General features: G+C 40.9%; 1 protein-coding gene across 1 annotated transcript in view; it reads left to right on the top strand.

Annotated features, from left to right (window-relative positions):
- Nucleotides 1–14,590, top strand: part of LOC140727211 (cilia- and flagella-associated protein 47-like) — a 596,979-nt gene that overhangs the window by 382,659 nt on the left and 199,730 nt on the right. The window contains exon 45 of the mRNA XM_073044476.1: nucleotides 10,574–10,717. Within this exon, the coding sequence (XP_072900577.1) occupies nucleotides 10,574–10,717 (144 nt within the window). The remainder of the gene's footprint in view (nucleotides 1–10,573; nucleotides 10,718–14,590) is intronic.

Genomic DNA, 14,590 nt, shown 5'->3' with positions numbered 1-14,590 from the left:
TATAGGAGTAGAATGAGGTGGAGGATAAATGCGTGGCTGAGGGATTGGAGCAAGGGACAGAGATTCAGATTTTAAGATCATTGGGACCTCTCCTGGGACAGGCATGACCTGTACAAAAAGGACAGGTTGCACTTGAATCCGAGGGGGACCAATATCCTGACAGGGAGGTTTGCTAATGCTATTGGGGAGGGTTTAAATTAGATTTGCAGGGGGATGAAGAGGCAGACGATGGGAAGGTTGGAGCAAGTTGTTGGAGAAGATCCTGAGAGGCAGGATTTATGAACATTTGGAGAGACATATTCTGATTAGTGATATTCAGCCTGACTTTGTCAAGGGCAGGTCATTCCTTACGAGCCTGATCAAATTCTTCGAGGATGTAACAAAATACATTGCTGGTAGAGCAGTGGATATAGTGTATATGGATTTCTTTAAGACATTTGATAAGTTTTCCCATGCAAGGCTGCTTGAGAAAGTAAGGAGGCATGGGATCCAAGGAGACCTTGTTTTGTGGGTCCAATATTGGCTTGCCCACAGAAGGCAAAGGGTGGTTGTAGAAGGTTCATATTTTACATGGAGATTGGTGACCAGTGGTGTTCCATAGGGATCTATTCTAGGAGCCCTCCTCTTTGTGGGTTTTATAAATGAAGTGAATGAAGAAATAGAAGAGAAGGGTGGGTTCCTAAGTTAACAGATTACACAAAGGTTGTGGGTGTTGCGGATAGTCTAGAGGGTTGTCAGAAGTTACAGCAAGACATTGATAGGATGCAGAACTGCACTGAGAAGTGGCAGATGGACTTCAATCCAGATAAGTGTGAAGCAGTTCATTTTGGCAGGTCAAATTTGAAGACAGAATATTATATTAATGTTAAGACTGTTGGCAGTGTGGAGGATCTGAGAGATCTTGGGGTCCATGTCAATAGGACAGCTCGACAGTGCAGACATTATCTCCTTGTTTTGTTTTTATATTCTATTCCCCTTGAAATAGATGCCAACATTGCATTTGCCTTCTTGACCACAGACTTGACCTGTAAATTAACCTTCTAGAAATCTTGTACAAGGACTCTGAAGTCCCTCTGCACCTCTGATGTTTGAACCTGCTCCCCATTTAGATAATAGTCCACACTATTGTTCCTTTTACCAAAATGCATTATCATACATTTCCCAACACTGTATTTCATCTGCCACTTTTTTGCCCATTCTTGCAATTTGTCAAAATCCTGCTGCAATCGCATTGCTTCCTCAGCACTACCTATCCCTCTACCTATCTTTGCATCATCCACAAATTTTGCCACAAAGCCATCAAATCCATTATCCAAATCATTGACAAACAATGTGAAAAGTAGCAGTCCCAATACTGACCCCCTGAGGAACACCACTAGTCACAGGCAGTCAACCAGAAAAGGCCCCTTTTACTCCCACTCACTGCTTCCTGCCTATCAGCCATTCCTCTATCCATGCCAGTATCTTTCCTGTAATGCTATTGGATTTTATCTTGTTAAGCAGCCTCATATATGGCACCTTATTAAATGTTTTCTGAAAATCTAATTAAATGACATCCACTGCCTCTCCTTTGTCCACCCTGCTTGTTACTTCCACGAAGAACTCTAACAGGTTTGTCAGGCAAGATTTCCCTTCACAGAAGCCATGCTATGCTGACTTTGACTCATTTTATCATTAGTCTCCAAGTACCTCAAAATCTCATCCTTAATGGAAGTGTTGGAGACTCCAACACTTTCCCTACCACTGAGGTTAGGCTAACTGGCCTGTAATTTCCTTTCTTTTACCTTCCTCTCTTCTTAAAGAATGGAATGATATCTGCAGTCTTCTAGTCCTCCAGCACTCTGCCAGAATCAAGTGATTCTTGAAAGATCATGACCAATGTATCTGTTACCTCTTCATCAACCTCTCTCAGGAATCTGGGATGTAGTTCATCTGGTCCAGGTGACTTAGCCACCTTAAGACTCTTGAGTTTGGCTAGCACTTTTTCCTTTGTAATAGCAATGGCATACACTCCTGCTCCTTGACACTCATGGACATCTGGTACACTGCTAGTATCTTCCACAGTGAAGACAGATGCAAAGTAGCCATTGTTCAACTGCTATTTCTTTGTCCCCCATTACTAACTCACCAGCATAATTTTTCAGTAGTCCAGTATGAACCCTCGCATCCCTTTTATTCTTTATATAACTGTAAAAACCTTTGGTATCCTGTTTTATATTATTGGCTAGTTTGTTCTCATATTTCATCTTTTCCCTTCTTATAGCTTTTTAGTTGCCTTTTGTTGGATTTTAACAGCTTCTCAATCATCAAACTTTCCACTCATTTTTGCTAGCTTATATGCCCTTTCCTTGGCTTTTATGCAATCCTTAACTTTCTTTGTCAGCCACAGTTGCCTAGCCCTGCCATTTGAGAACCTCTTTTGTGGGACATATCTATCCTGTGCCTTGTTGCCAAGTTTGTGGATGATACAAATAAATATGGAGGTATAAATAATATTGAGGAAGCAGGGAGAATGTAGAGGACTTGGACAAGTTGGGAGAATGGGCAATGTAGTGGCAGATAAATGCAGTGTAGGGAATGGTATGGTCATGCATTTTGATAGAAGGAATAAAGGCATAGACTACTTTCTAAATGGGGAGAGAGTTCAGAAATTATAGGTACAAAGCAACTTGGGAGTTCTAGTGCAGGATTCCCTAAAGGTTAACGCAGTTTGAGTCGGGGTAGTAAAGAAGGCAAATGCAATGTTTGCATTTATTTTGAGAGGACCAGAATATTAAATGAAGTATGCAATGTTGAGGCGTTGAAGGCACTGGTCAGACGACATTTTCTGTATTTTGAGCAGTCTTGAGTCCATATCTAAGGATGGATGTGCTGACATTTGAGAGTGTCCAGAGTAGTCTTATGGGAATGAAACAGTTAACATATGAGCACTAATGTATGAACTCTCTAGGTCTGTACTTGCTGGAGTTTAGATGAGTGAGAGTAGAACTCATTGAAACCTAGTGAACACTCAAAGGCCTGGATTGAGTGGATATGAAGAGGATGTTTCCGATAGTCAGAGAGTCTAGGACCAGTGGCACAGTCTCAGAATAAAAAGCTCTCCTTTTAGAACAGAAATGAGGGGGAGTTTCTTTAGCCAGAGGATGTAAATCTGTGCAGTTTATTACCACAGTAGATGTGGAGGCCAAGGCATTGTGTACATTTAAAATGGAGGTTCATAGGTTCATGATTCATAAGGGTGTCAAAGATTATGGAGAGAAGGCAAGAGAATGATCCAGCAGTTGTGACTGAATGGTGGAGAATACTCGATGGGCCTAACTCTGCTCTGTCTTATGACCATGTGGTCTAATCACTGCATGAAATAATATGTTCATTCTGAAGAGCAGTGTAGAATTAACTTAAAATTCCTTTTACAATATTTGCTCATTTTAACTCATTATCTTTGAATTTATATAAAAGCAAAGAGCAGCAATCTTAAAAGTCATTTCAGTATAATAAGGCAAAGAGAACCATTTCAGGAAAAATATTGTTTTAAATATTTTATACAGATATTACACTATAATCACTATATTATTTATTTTAATTCATTGAAAATGTTAATCTTAAATATGAATTTTCTAAAGCAGCATTTTAACAATAGTATTTTACTCATTTCTGAATGATTCCAATGAACCTAATCAAAATTTGGCTCACTCATGGAAATAACAGATTTTTTGAAATCTTAATTTTATTTAGAGCAGACTCATTCATTGTTATTAAAGTTAAGATGATGTTTAGGAAATCACTTGCAAATGTTAAGAATATTATTCATCTGACTGGTTGAAAATCATCAGTGATTGCTTCAGCTAAGTCTACAGATGTGCTGATTTAAGACTAACATAATTTGGAGACTCTTTGTGAGTGCTGATTTTCAGTAAATTCATGGTTGATATGATCTTTACCTCAGATTTACTTTTCTGTTTGTTGCCTCTAATGCTTTACTGTCCCTTGAACAGGATATTTATCTGGGCCTTAAATGATTTTAATGATTTGGTCTCTGCGGGTTTCCGGCTAAGGGAATTCCAAAGATTTCCAGTCTTTTGGGAGAAAGCAAAATCCTCTCTTAAATGGATGTCCCCAACCCTGATATCAGATTCAGACTCCTTTCTTCATTGAAATCACCTGAGATAAAATCATTTATATTTAATATTTCCTGCTTTTGAACTTCATAATTTTATAAAAATCATTTGTGAAAGAATCCAAATTACATCACCTGCAGCATGTTGAAATGTTTTTGAGTTTTACTTAGATTTTAAAGCCATATTCCATAGTTCCAAAATCCCATCAAGCTGACAGAATCCCTTAATCTTGTGAAAATGTGAAATCATCTAAATTATTTTACATGCAAGTTCTCCTTATCATTTAACCCTTGGCACCTGATATCAATCCAGCAAATCTTCACTGCTCTTCCTTCAAGGTATTCTTCCTGATTTGTAGTTCCCAAAATTGGTCACAATATTCCAAGTATGATAAAACACAAACCATGAATAGTTATTTTTATTAGCTGCAGTGACAGATTCTTCCTTCTATATAATATTTCCATTTTATTGAAGTCCAGTTTTCACTCAACTTCTACATGATTATAGTTGGTAGTTAATAAACTGTAAGTAAGGAGATAAACACACAACAAATGAAAACAGAGCCATGCCATGCTTGCATTTTTACCTTACTGATTTACTGAAAAAAATCTGAAAAACTCTTGACCATGCAAGTATAATTACTGAAATCAGATGCCCACCCACAGAATTATTTGACATTATTGTCTAATCAAAATGAATTAAGCCACATCTGAATTTCCTTTGGACTGTTATAGATGTATTAGACAACATTACAGCAGACAGAATGATTAAAATAGTATTCTTTCTGGAGGAGGATCTGTAACCAAATTATTGGGTAATTATGCTTCTATTGCATGCCAACTGATAAAGAAGTATTAAAACTGGTCAATGGCAATTAGTAGCTATGAACTGAATCTTCTAGTTAAAAATTTCTATTGAAGAAACTTTAATCATTCATATGTATAGTATTCAACTTAATACTGGAGTTGTATTTGATTTTCAAACAGATAATGAGTGGTCAGTTCTTGAATCTGGCTTTTGATGTGAATCTGTAGGGTTTTTTCCCCCATTATCATGTATAGGCGAGAATCAATAAGTATGTTGGAGAAACAGATAGAACCACTGAAGCTCTATGAAAAGAAGTTGTGGCAAATTGATGTTGACAGCTGGAGTTGCATTTGGCATTTCTTAATAGAATTAATTTTATTATAATCTTGCATGTCAGTTTATTTGCATAGTGTAGATGTCATCCAAACAGGATTAATATGCCATAGTTATTTAAATATTACCTTGCAGTAACTATGGTATCCAGGAGATACCCAACTCATGACTTCCTCTGACCCCTGCTTAGCATTTCAGCTGCAAGTGGTGCTATTTAATCGTGGTGACCAATTGCTTTCTGCTGGGTTAAATGGGTCCATATCTCTTCTTTGAATTTAAATTGCAGTTAGTGCCCATTTAGACCCTGATCCCACCATAGACTGAGTATGTGTATTTTTTTTGGTTTTTAAGGTTGTCTAATAGATTTCAACTGTTCTTTATAAATTAGTCCCAGCACATTATGATCAATTTCACAATGTAGAAAAGGAAATCACCTTGTGTCAGGCTTATTTGCAAAATTTCACTTAGAATTGTATGCCTTGTACTGACTTGCTATCACAAAACAACAAATTTCACAACATACGTCATTTATCACAATCAACTTGATTTTAATTCTGAAAAATAATGATAAATCCGTTCATGAGAAGCACAATGAAATGCAAAAAATATTCTTTACAATTTAAGTTTTCTCATATTGAAGCTCAATGTACTTTAGTTTTTTTGGGTCAAATATAATATCATGTCCTATTGTAGATACTCAATTGAAGGATTAATCCTATGTTTGAGGTATGGAAAACAAAGTTAATGAAGTTAGAAAGTGTTAAATAGAAGAGAATGCTTTATTTGTGGTCTAATCCCTTTTGTATGAGACCTTTCAGTATTCAAGAAAATATTCCAATGCTTTCCAAATCTGATACAAGTTGGCAGAGGTATCTCAAAGACCTTTATGGAAGTTAAAGCTGCACAGGGCAACAGATGTTCAAGTCATGTGACCAGGAGCACACTGTAGAATCTCTCCAGAAAAATCAAAGCTGTATCTCTCTACAAAACTCAAATGTGACTTGGATGCACATTTTAATAGAAGCATGTGCTTCATTTTAGAATTCATCATACTGCTGCTGTTTGTAGTGCTTGAAAAGGGGTAGTAATCTATGAGTTCAAGGAGAGGGGGCCTTGTGATCCAGCGACCAGACTGACATGATATTCTTTCTTATAAAGCATTGTAAAGGCTGCCTTTAGAAGGATGAATACATTACGGGAAGTTGTAGCTAATCATATTTCAGAGAAAGTCAGGATGTGGTTTGAGTATTGTATACAGTATCAGGAGCTCAGAGTTCTAGATGTGTCAAGTTGAGTTATTATCAGTTTGCAACTATTCTGTTTTTGAAAATTATCTTTTGAATTGATGGCTGTAGGCTGCCTGTTTCTGAGTGATCTTATGGAAGGAAGGAGTGATGACCTTGTCAAGTATCTGAGCAAAGTTTTGCACAAAATTCATTGCAATGGTTGACAGATGATACTACTTCAAAAATGCAATTCCAGGATGATATGTTGTAAACTACCTGAAAAGCTATTACTGATGCAGTAAATTTTCATTGCATGGTGGCTTTCTTTCTTTATTTGTAATGATTAAAATTGTTTCAGTTATTAGTAAAAAATCATTTTTCAAGTTTAACATTTGACAGCTAGCCTAATATTTCCAAGTTTAGCTTGTGCAGAAGGTGCAATCATGTTTTATGAAAATATACATCTTGAGAATCTTGCATTTTGTTAGGTATGTAGAATTAAATATGGTAATTTTAATGATCCCATTATATTTGCATAATTCTGTTTTATACAGCATCAATGTTCCTGTTAAAATAATTGTGCTTATGTCATTAAATATACAAATAAAACTAATATACCAAAATTAATTACTTCGGCCAATTATTAGATTAAACAGAATTTATTTTAGTGAAGTTAAATAATCAAAATACTTGTATGCTTTTTTGTCTCAGCTAAAATATATTTTCTTTAGTCCCTGTTCAAGACTTCTGGTTACATTTCCTTTCCAACGATTGTGAAACATCTTTAGCGGATATGATCTCCCTGATTTCCAGATGCTACTTTACCCTTTTACGAACTCCAATCATTAACAAAATGCAACTCCTCAGCTTTTTCAGTACCTTTATGCAGCAGACTCTGAAATTTTAAGAAAAGAGTCTAGCATGTTACCCCCTGAACACAAGCTCTCTTTTATCTGAAGCTTCTATGAAAGAGTGTGCATGGTCTCTGCATAAATTCCTGTGCTCCTTGTGGAAACTTCTGAGTTCTGCACACTTGGACTGAATGCACCCTTCATTCAACATTCCCGCAGTGCAAGTGGTAGCAAGTGCAGTATCATTATATCAATGGTTCTAGCTATTAGGAACTATTAACAAGGCAAAGTTTCAGCTGCTATGTCTCCAAGTTGCTGTGTAGCTCCAACATATTCTCATATTTTCTTATGACATAAAAGAAAACCATTTGACCACTGGAGTTATTTTGGCTGTTAGAGCAATCCTATCAGTACTATTCTCCAGCAAACATGAGGAAATCTGCAGATGCTGGAAATTCAAACAACACACCCAAAATGCTGGTGAAGCACAGCAGGCCAGGCAGCATCTATAGGGAGAAGCACTGTCGACGTTTCAGGCCGAGACCCTTCGTCAGGAATAACTGAAAGGAAAGATACTAAGAGATTTGAAAGTAGTGGGGGGAGGGGGAAATGCAAAATGATAGGAGAAGACTGGAGGGGGTGGGATGAAGCTGAGTTTGCCGAAGTGATTGGTGAAAGTGATACAGAGCTGGAGAAGGGGAAGGATCATGGGACAGGAGGCCTTGGGAGAAAGAAAGAGGGAGGTGGGGGGGAGCACCAGAGGGAGATGGAGAACAGGCAGAGTGATGGGCAGAGAGAGAGAGAGAAAAAAAACAAACAACTAAATATGTCAGGGATGGGGTAAGAAGGGGAGGAGGAGCATTAACGGAAGTTAGAGAAGTCAATGTTCATGCCATCAGGTTGGAGGCTACCCAGCCGGTATATAAGGTGTTCTTCCTCCAACCTGAGTGTGGCTTCATCTTGACAGTAGAGAAGGCCATGGATAGACATATCTGAATGGGAATGGGACGTGGAATTAAAATGTGTGGCCACTGGGAGATCCTGCTTTCTCTGGTGGACCGAGCATAGGTGTTCAGCAAAACGGTCTCCCAGTCTACGTCGGGTCTCACCAATATATAAGAGGCCACACCAGGAGCACCGGACGCAGTATACCACACCAGCCGACTCACAGGTGAAGTGTCGCCTCACCTGGAAGGACTGTCTGGGGCCCTGAATGGTGGTGAGGGAGGAAGTGTAAGGGCAAGTGTAGCACTTGTTCCGCTTACAAGGATAAGTGCCAGGAGGGAGATCGGTGGGAAGGGATGGGGGGGACGAGTGGAAAAGGGAGTCGCATAGGGAGCAATCCCTGCGGAAAGCAGAAAGAGGAGGGGAGGGAAAGATGTGCTTGGTAGTGGGATCCCATTGGAGGTGGCGGAAGTTACGGAGAATTATACGTTGGACCTGGAGGCTGGTGGGGTGGTAGGTAAGGACAAGGGGAACCCTATCCTGAATGGTGTGGCGGGTGGATGGGGTGAGGACAGATGTGCGGGAAATGGGTGAGATGCGTTTGAGAGCAGAGTTGATGTTGGAAGAAGGGAAGCCACTTTGTTTAAAAAAGGAAGACATCTCCTTCATCCTGGAATGAAAAGTCTCATCCTGAGAGCAGATGCGGCGAAGACAGAGGAATTGTGAGAAGGGGATAGCATTTTTACAGGAGACAGGGTGGGAAGAGGAATAGTCAGGTAGCTGTGAGAGTCTGTAGGCTTATAGTAGATATCAGTAGATAGGCTGTCTCCAGAGATGGAGACAGAAAGATCAAGAAAGGGGAAGGAGGTGTCGGAAATGGTTCAGGTAAATTTGAGGGCAGGGTGAAAGTTGGAGGCGAAGTTAATGAAGTCAACGAGCTCAGCATGCGTGCAGGAGGCAGCGCCAATGCAGTCATCGATGTAGCAAAGGAAAAGAGGGGGACGGATACCCATATAGCCTTGGAACATGGACTGTTCCACAAAGCCAACAAAAAGGCAGGCATAACTGGGACCCATGCGGGTGCCCATGGCTACACCCTTGGTTTGGAGGAAGTGGGAGGAGCCAAAGGAGAAATTATTGAGAGTAAGAACTAATTCCGCTAGACGGAGGAGAGTGGTGGTAGAGGGGAATTGGTTAGGTCTGGAATCCAAAAAGAAGCGAAGAGCTTTGAGACCGTCCTGGTGGGGGATGGAGGTATATAGGGACTGGACATCCATGGTGAAAATAAGGCGGTAGGGGCCAGGGAACTTAAAATCATTGAAAAAATTTAAAGCGTGAGATGTGTCATGAACATAGGTAGGAAGAGATTGAACAAGGGGGGATAAAACAGTGTCAAGGTATGCAGAAATGAGTTTGGTGAGGCAGGAGCAAGCTGAGACTATAGGTCTACCTGGACAGGCAGGTTTGTGGATCTTGGGTAAGAGGTAGAAACGGGAAGTGCAGGGTGTGGGAAATATGAGGTTGGTGGCAGTGGATGGGAGATCCCCAGAGCTGATAAGGTTGGTGATGGTATAGGAGACAGTGGCCTGGTGCTCCTTAGTGGGGTCATGATCAAGGGGTAAATAAGAGGAGGTATCAGAGAGTTGTCGCTGTGCCTCAGCCAGGTAGAGGTCAGTATGCCAGACAACAACAGCTCCCCCCTTATCAGTGGGTTTTATAGTGAGGTTGGGATTGGTGCGGAGGGAGTGGAGAGCAGAGCGTTTGGAAGGAGTGAGGTTGGAATTGGAACAGGGTGTGGTGAAGTCGAGACGGTTGATGTCCCGTTGGCAATTAGCAATAAAGAGCTCCAGAGCGGGGTGTCCATGAGGAGGAGGAGGGTTGAAGATGGGAGAAGGGGTCATCGGTGGGGGTAGGAGAGTTATATGCACAGCCATTATCTTCCGTTTAATTGCAAAAGAAGTGTTTCCTTTAGTTAACTTAGCTATTTGAAATTTTTAAATGTAAACATAACGGTCTTTAAAAACTAGTACTGAACTATATTTTATGTTGGCCGCCATAACATTTGCTTTTATGCTGTATTTGATTTTATAGGACCAAAATGAAATGTAATACTGACTACCAGTTCAAAACTGTTTATTAGCAGGAATATATTGGTGAAAATAATTGATATATAATTAAAGAAATGATGTGAGCATAATATTCAGATGCAGTATAATCATTTGGATTGTATTAATTTCTAAGAGACAATTGAAAATAATTTTGATGCTAACATACTGAAAAACTTGTTTTTCAGCAAAATGAGACTCAAGAAGATTGGACAATTCAAGCTGTTCTGGAAGGGAAGGATTTCTTCGGCCCATCAATGCTTCATATACGAGCTTGTGAAACATCAATGTATCCGTTAATGTTCAAACCAGATTTTGAGTGTGTAACCAGGGTAAGACTTGATTGCTGTTAAATTTTGCATGTTGAATCCCTGTTAAGCTGTGTTTTGCAGGAAAATGGCCTTTCTTCTACTGAAAACAAAATAGCACAAATAAGTTCCTAACAATCAAGGGATGACTGCACAAGGGGGTGGACATCAGCAGGTTAGCGTAACTCTAAGAGTTTAAAAGGAGACAGTATTTTTTTCAGCATTTTGATCAAGGGACGACTACACAAATGCATGGGCATCAGCGAGTTGGAGCAGCTCGAAGAGTTTAAAAGGAGACATTTTTCTTCAGTGGTTTGATCGAGGGATGACTGCATAAGCGCGTGGGCGTCAGCGAGTTAGACCAGCATGAAGAGTTTAAAAGGAGACAGCTTTATGGAGCAGGCTTCGAGGAGTGGGCAACGTAGTAGAGGTAGACAGAGTAGGAGGGCTTTGACTGAATGGGGCTTTGGCGATAACAGTTCGAGGCGAGGCAGGTTACCTGTGAGGTATAGAAACAGGAAGTATATCTGTGAGGCCGTTGTTCTGTACTGGATGTCCAATGTGTGAAGTCCAGGAGATTCCCAGCCTCCTGGATGGCAACATCTGTGCCAGGTGCGTTGAGCTGCAGCTCCTTAGGGACTGCGTCAGGGAACTGGAGATGCAGCTCGATGATCTTTGTCTGGTCAAGGAAAGTGAGGAGGTGATAGAGAGGAGCTATAGGCAAGTAGTCACACCAGGGCCTCAGGAGACAGATAAGTGGGTAACAGTCAGGAGAGGGAAGGGCAGGAGTCAGATACTCAAGAGTACCCCTGTGGCTGCCCCCTTAACAATAAGTAATCATGTTTGAGTACTTTTGTGGGGGATGGCCTACCTGGGGGAAGCAACAGTGGCTGTACCTCTGGCACAGAGTCTGGCCCTGTGGCTCAGAAAGGTAGGGAACAGAAGAAGGCAGCAGTGATAAGGGACTGTATAGTTAGGGGGTCAGACGGGTGATTCTGTGGATGCAGGAAACAAACACAGTTGGTAGTTTGACTCCCAAATGCCAGGGTCCAGGATGTTTCTGATCGCGTCCATGATGAAGTGGGAAGGAGAACAGCCAGAAGTTGTGGTACATATTGGTATTAACGACATAGGTAGGAAAAGGGAGGAGGTCCTGAAAACAGACTATGGGACTTAGGAAGGAAGTTGAGAAGCAGGACCTCAAAGGTAGTAATCTCAGGATTACTGCCTGTGCCACACAACAGTGAGTATAGGAATAGAATGAGGTGGAGGATAAATGTGTGGCTGAGGGATTGGAGCAGGGGGCAGGGATTCAGATTTCTGGATCATTGGGACCTCTTTTGGGGTAGGTGTGACCTGTACAAAAAGGACGGGCTGCACTTGAATCCAAGGGGGACCAATATCCTGGCCGAAATGTTTGCTAAGGCTATTGTGGAGAGTTTAAACTAGAATTGCTGGGGAGTGGGAACCAAACTGGAGATGGAGAAAGGAAATGTTGGCTCAGAAATAGAGAAAGCTTGGAGACAGTGTGAGAGGGAGGATAGGCTGGTGATAGAGAAAGGTTGAGCTTAGACCGATGGTTTGAGATGTGTCTATTTTAATGGAAGAAGCATCATGATCAAAGTGAATAAGCTTAGAAAGTGGATCAGTACTTGGAGCTATGATGTTGTGGCCATTACAGAGACTTGGATGGCTCAGGGACAGGAATAGATACTTAAAGTGCTAGGCTTTAGATGTTTCAGAAAGGACAGAGAGGGAGGCAAAAGAGGTGGGGCATTGCTGATCCAAGATAGTGTCACAGCTGTTGAAAGGGAGGAAATTATGGAAGGATTGTCTATTGAGTTTCTGTAGGTGCAAGTTAGAAACAAGAAGGGGTCAATAACTCTACTGGGTGTTTTTTATAGATCACCCAATAGTAACAGGGACATCAAGGAGCAGATAGGGAGACAGATTCTGGAACGGTGTAATAATAGCAGGGTTGTCATAGTGGGAGATTTTGATTTCCCGAATATTGATTGGCATCTCCCTAGAGCAAGGGGTTTAGATGGGGTGGAGTTTATTAGGTTGTTCACAAAGGTTTCCTGACACAATATGTAGAGAAGCCTACATGAGGAGAAGCTGTACTTGATCTGGCATTGGGAAGTGACTCTGATCAGGCGTCAGGTCTCTCAGTGTGAGAGCATTTTGGAGATAGTGATCACAATTCTATCTCCTTTACCTTAGCATTAGAGAGGGATAGGAACAGACAAGTTAGGAAAGCATTTAATTGGAGTAAGGGGAAATAGGACACTATCAGGCAGGAACTTGGAAGCATTAATTGGGAACAGATGTTCTCAAGGAAATGTATGACAGAAATGTGGCAAATATTCAGGGTTCTGCATAGGTACATTCCAATGAGACAGGGAAAGGATGGTAGTGTACAGGAACCGTGGTGTACAAAGGCTGTTGAAAATCTAGTCAAGAAGAAAAGAAAAGCTTACAAAAGGTTCAAAAAACTAGGTAATGATAGAGATCTGTAAGATTATAAGGCTAGCAGGAAGGAGCTTAAGAATGAAATTTGGAAAATCAGAAGGGGCCATGAGAAGGCCTGGATGAGAAAGTGAAAGGATGGGTTTGTAAATTTGCTGATGACACAAAGGTTGGGGGTGTTGTGCATAGTGTGAAGGGCTGTCAGATGTTACAGAGGGACATCAAAAAATGCAAAACTGAGCTGAGAAGTGGCAAATGGCGTTCAACCCAGGTAAGTGTGAGGTGGTTCATTTTGGTAGGTCAAATATGATGGCAGAATATAGTATTAATGGTAAGACTCTTGGCAGTGTGGAGGATCAGAGGGATCTTGGGGTCCAAGTCTATAGGACACTCAAAGCTGCTGCGCAGGTTGCCTCTGTGGTTAAGAAGGCATACGGTGCATTGGCCTTCATCAACCATGGGATTGAGTTTAAGAGCCGTGAGGTAATGTTACAGCTATATAAGACCCTGGTCAGGCCCCACTTGGAGTGCTGTGCTCAGTTCTGGTTACCTCACTGTGGAAACTATATGGGATGTGGAAACTACAGAAAGGGTGCAGATGCGATTTACAAGGATGTTGCCTGGACTGGGGAGTATGCCTTATAAGAATAGGTTGAGTGAACTCGGCCTTTTGTCCTTGGAATGGTGGAGGATGAGAAGTGACCTGATAGAGGTGTATAAGATGATGAGAGGCATTGATCGTGTGGATAGTCAGAGGCTTTTTCCCGGGGCTGAAATGGCTAACATGAGAGGGCACAGTTTTAAGAAGCTTTGAAGTAGGTACAGAGGAGATGTCAGGGGTAAGTTTTTTATGCAGAGAGTGGTGAGTGCTTGGAATGGGCTGCCGGTAACAGTGGTGGAGGCGGAAACAATAGGGTCTTTTAAGAGACTCCTGGATAGGTACATGGAGCTTAGAAAAATAGAGGGCTATGTGTATCCCTAGGTAATTTCTAAAGTAAGTACATGTTTGGCACAGCATTGTGGGCTGAAGGGCCTGTATTGTGCTCTCAGTTTTCTATGTTTCTAACAAAAAAAGGGGGAGAATGTGTACTTCCATCAGAGAACACAGAAGTCATTTATGGAGCCTTCCTGTTCATGTAATGACATCTTAAAAAGTGTTTTGTGATTCCAGGCAATGTTTGATGATTTTACTTTTAATATTAGTTAATATATGCTTGCTGGAATAGATGAATTTTCAGTTTTGTCATTATAGGGTTTCCTTCTGATAATTCCCCTGGTAGAATATTCTACCACCTATGGGAAGTGTGTCCATCTGCAAGCTTTTGTTAAGCCATACAGAACAGTTGGAGTTGTGGTTAGATTCACAATGGAGGGAGGAACAGGTCATGAACAGTATATTGTGTGAGCTAGAGGTACAGAAAGAAAGAA

This window comes from Hemitrygon akajei, chromosome 5 (assembly GCF_048418815.1).
Source record: "Hemitrygon akajei chromosome 5, sHemAka1.3, whole genome shotgun sequence".
Lineage (NCBI taxonomy): Eukaryota > Metazoa > Chordata > Chondrichthyes > Myliobatiformes > Dasyatidae > Hemitrygon > Hemitrygon akajei.
This window is presented reverse-complemented; position numbering and strand designations above follow the sequence as displayed.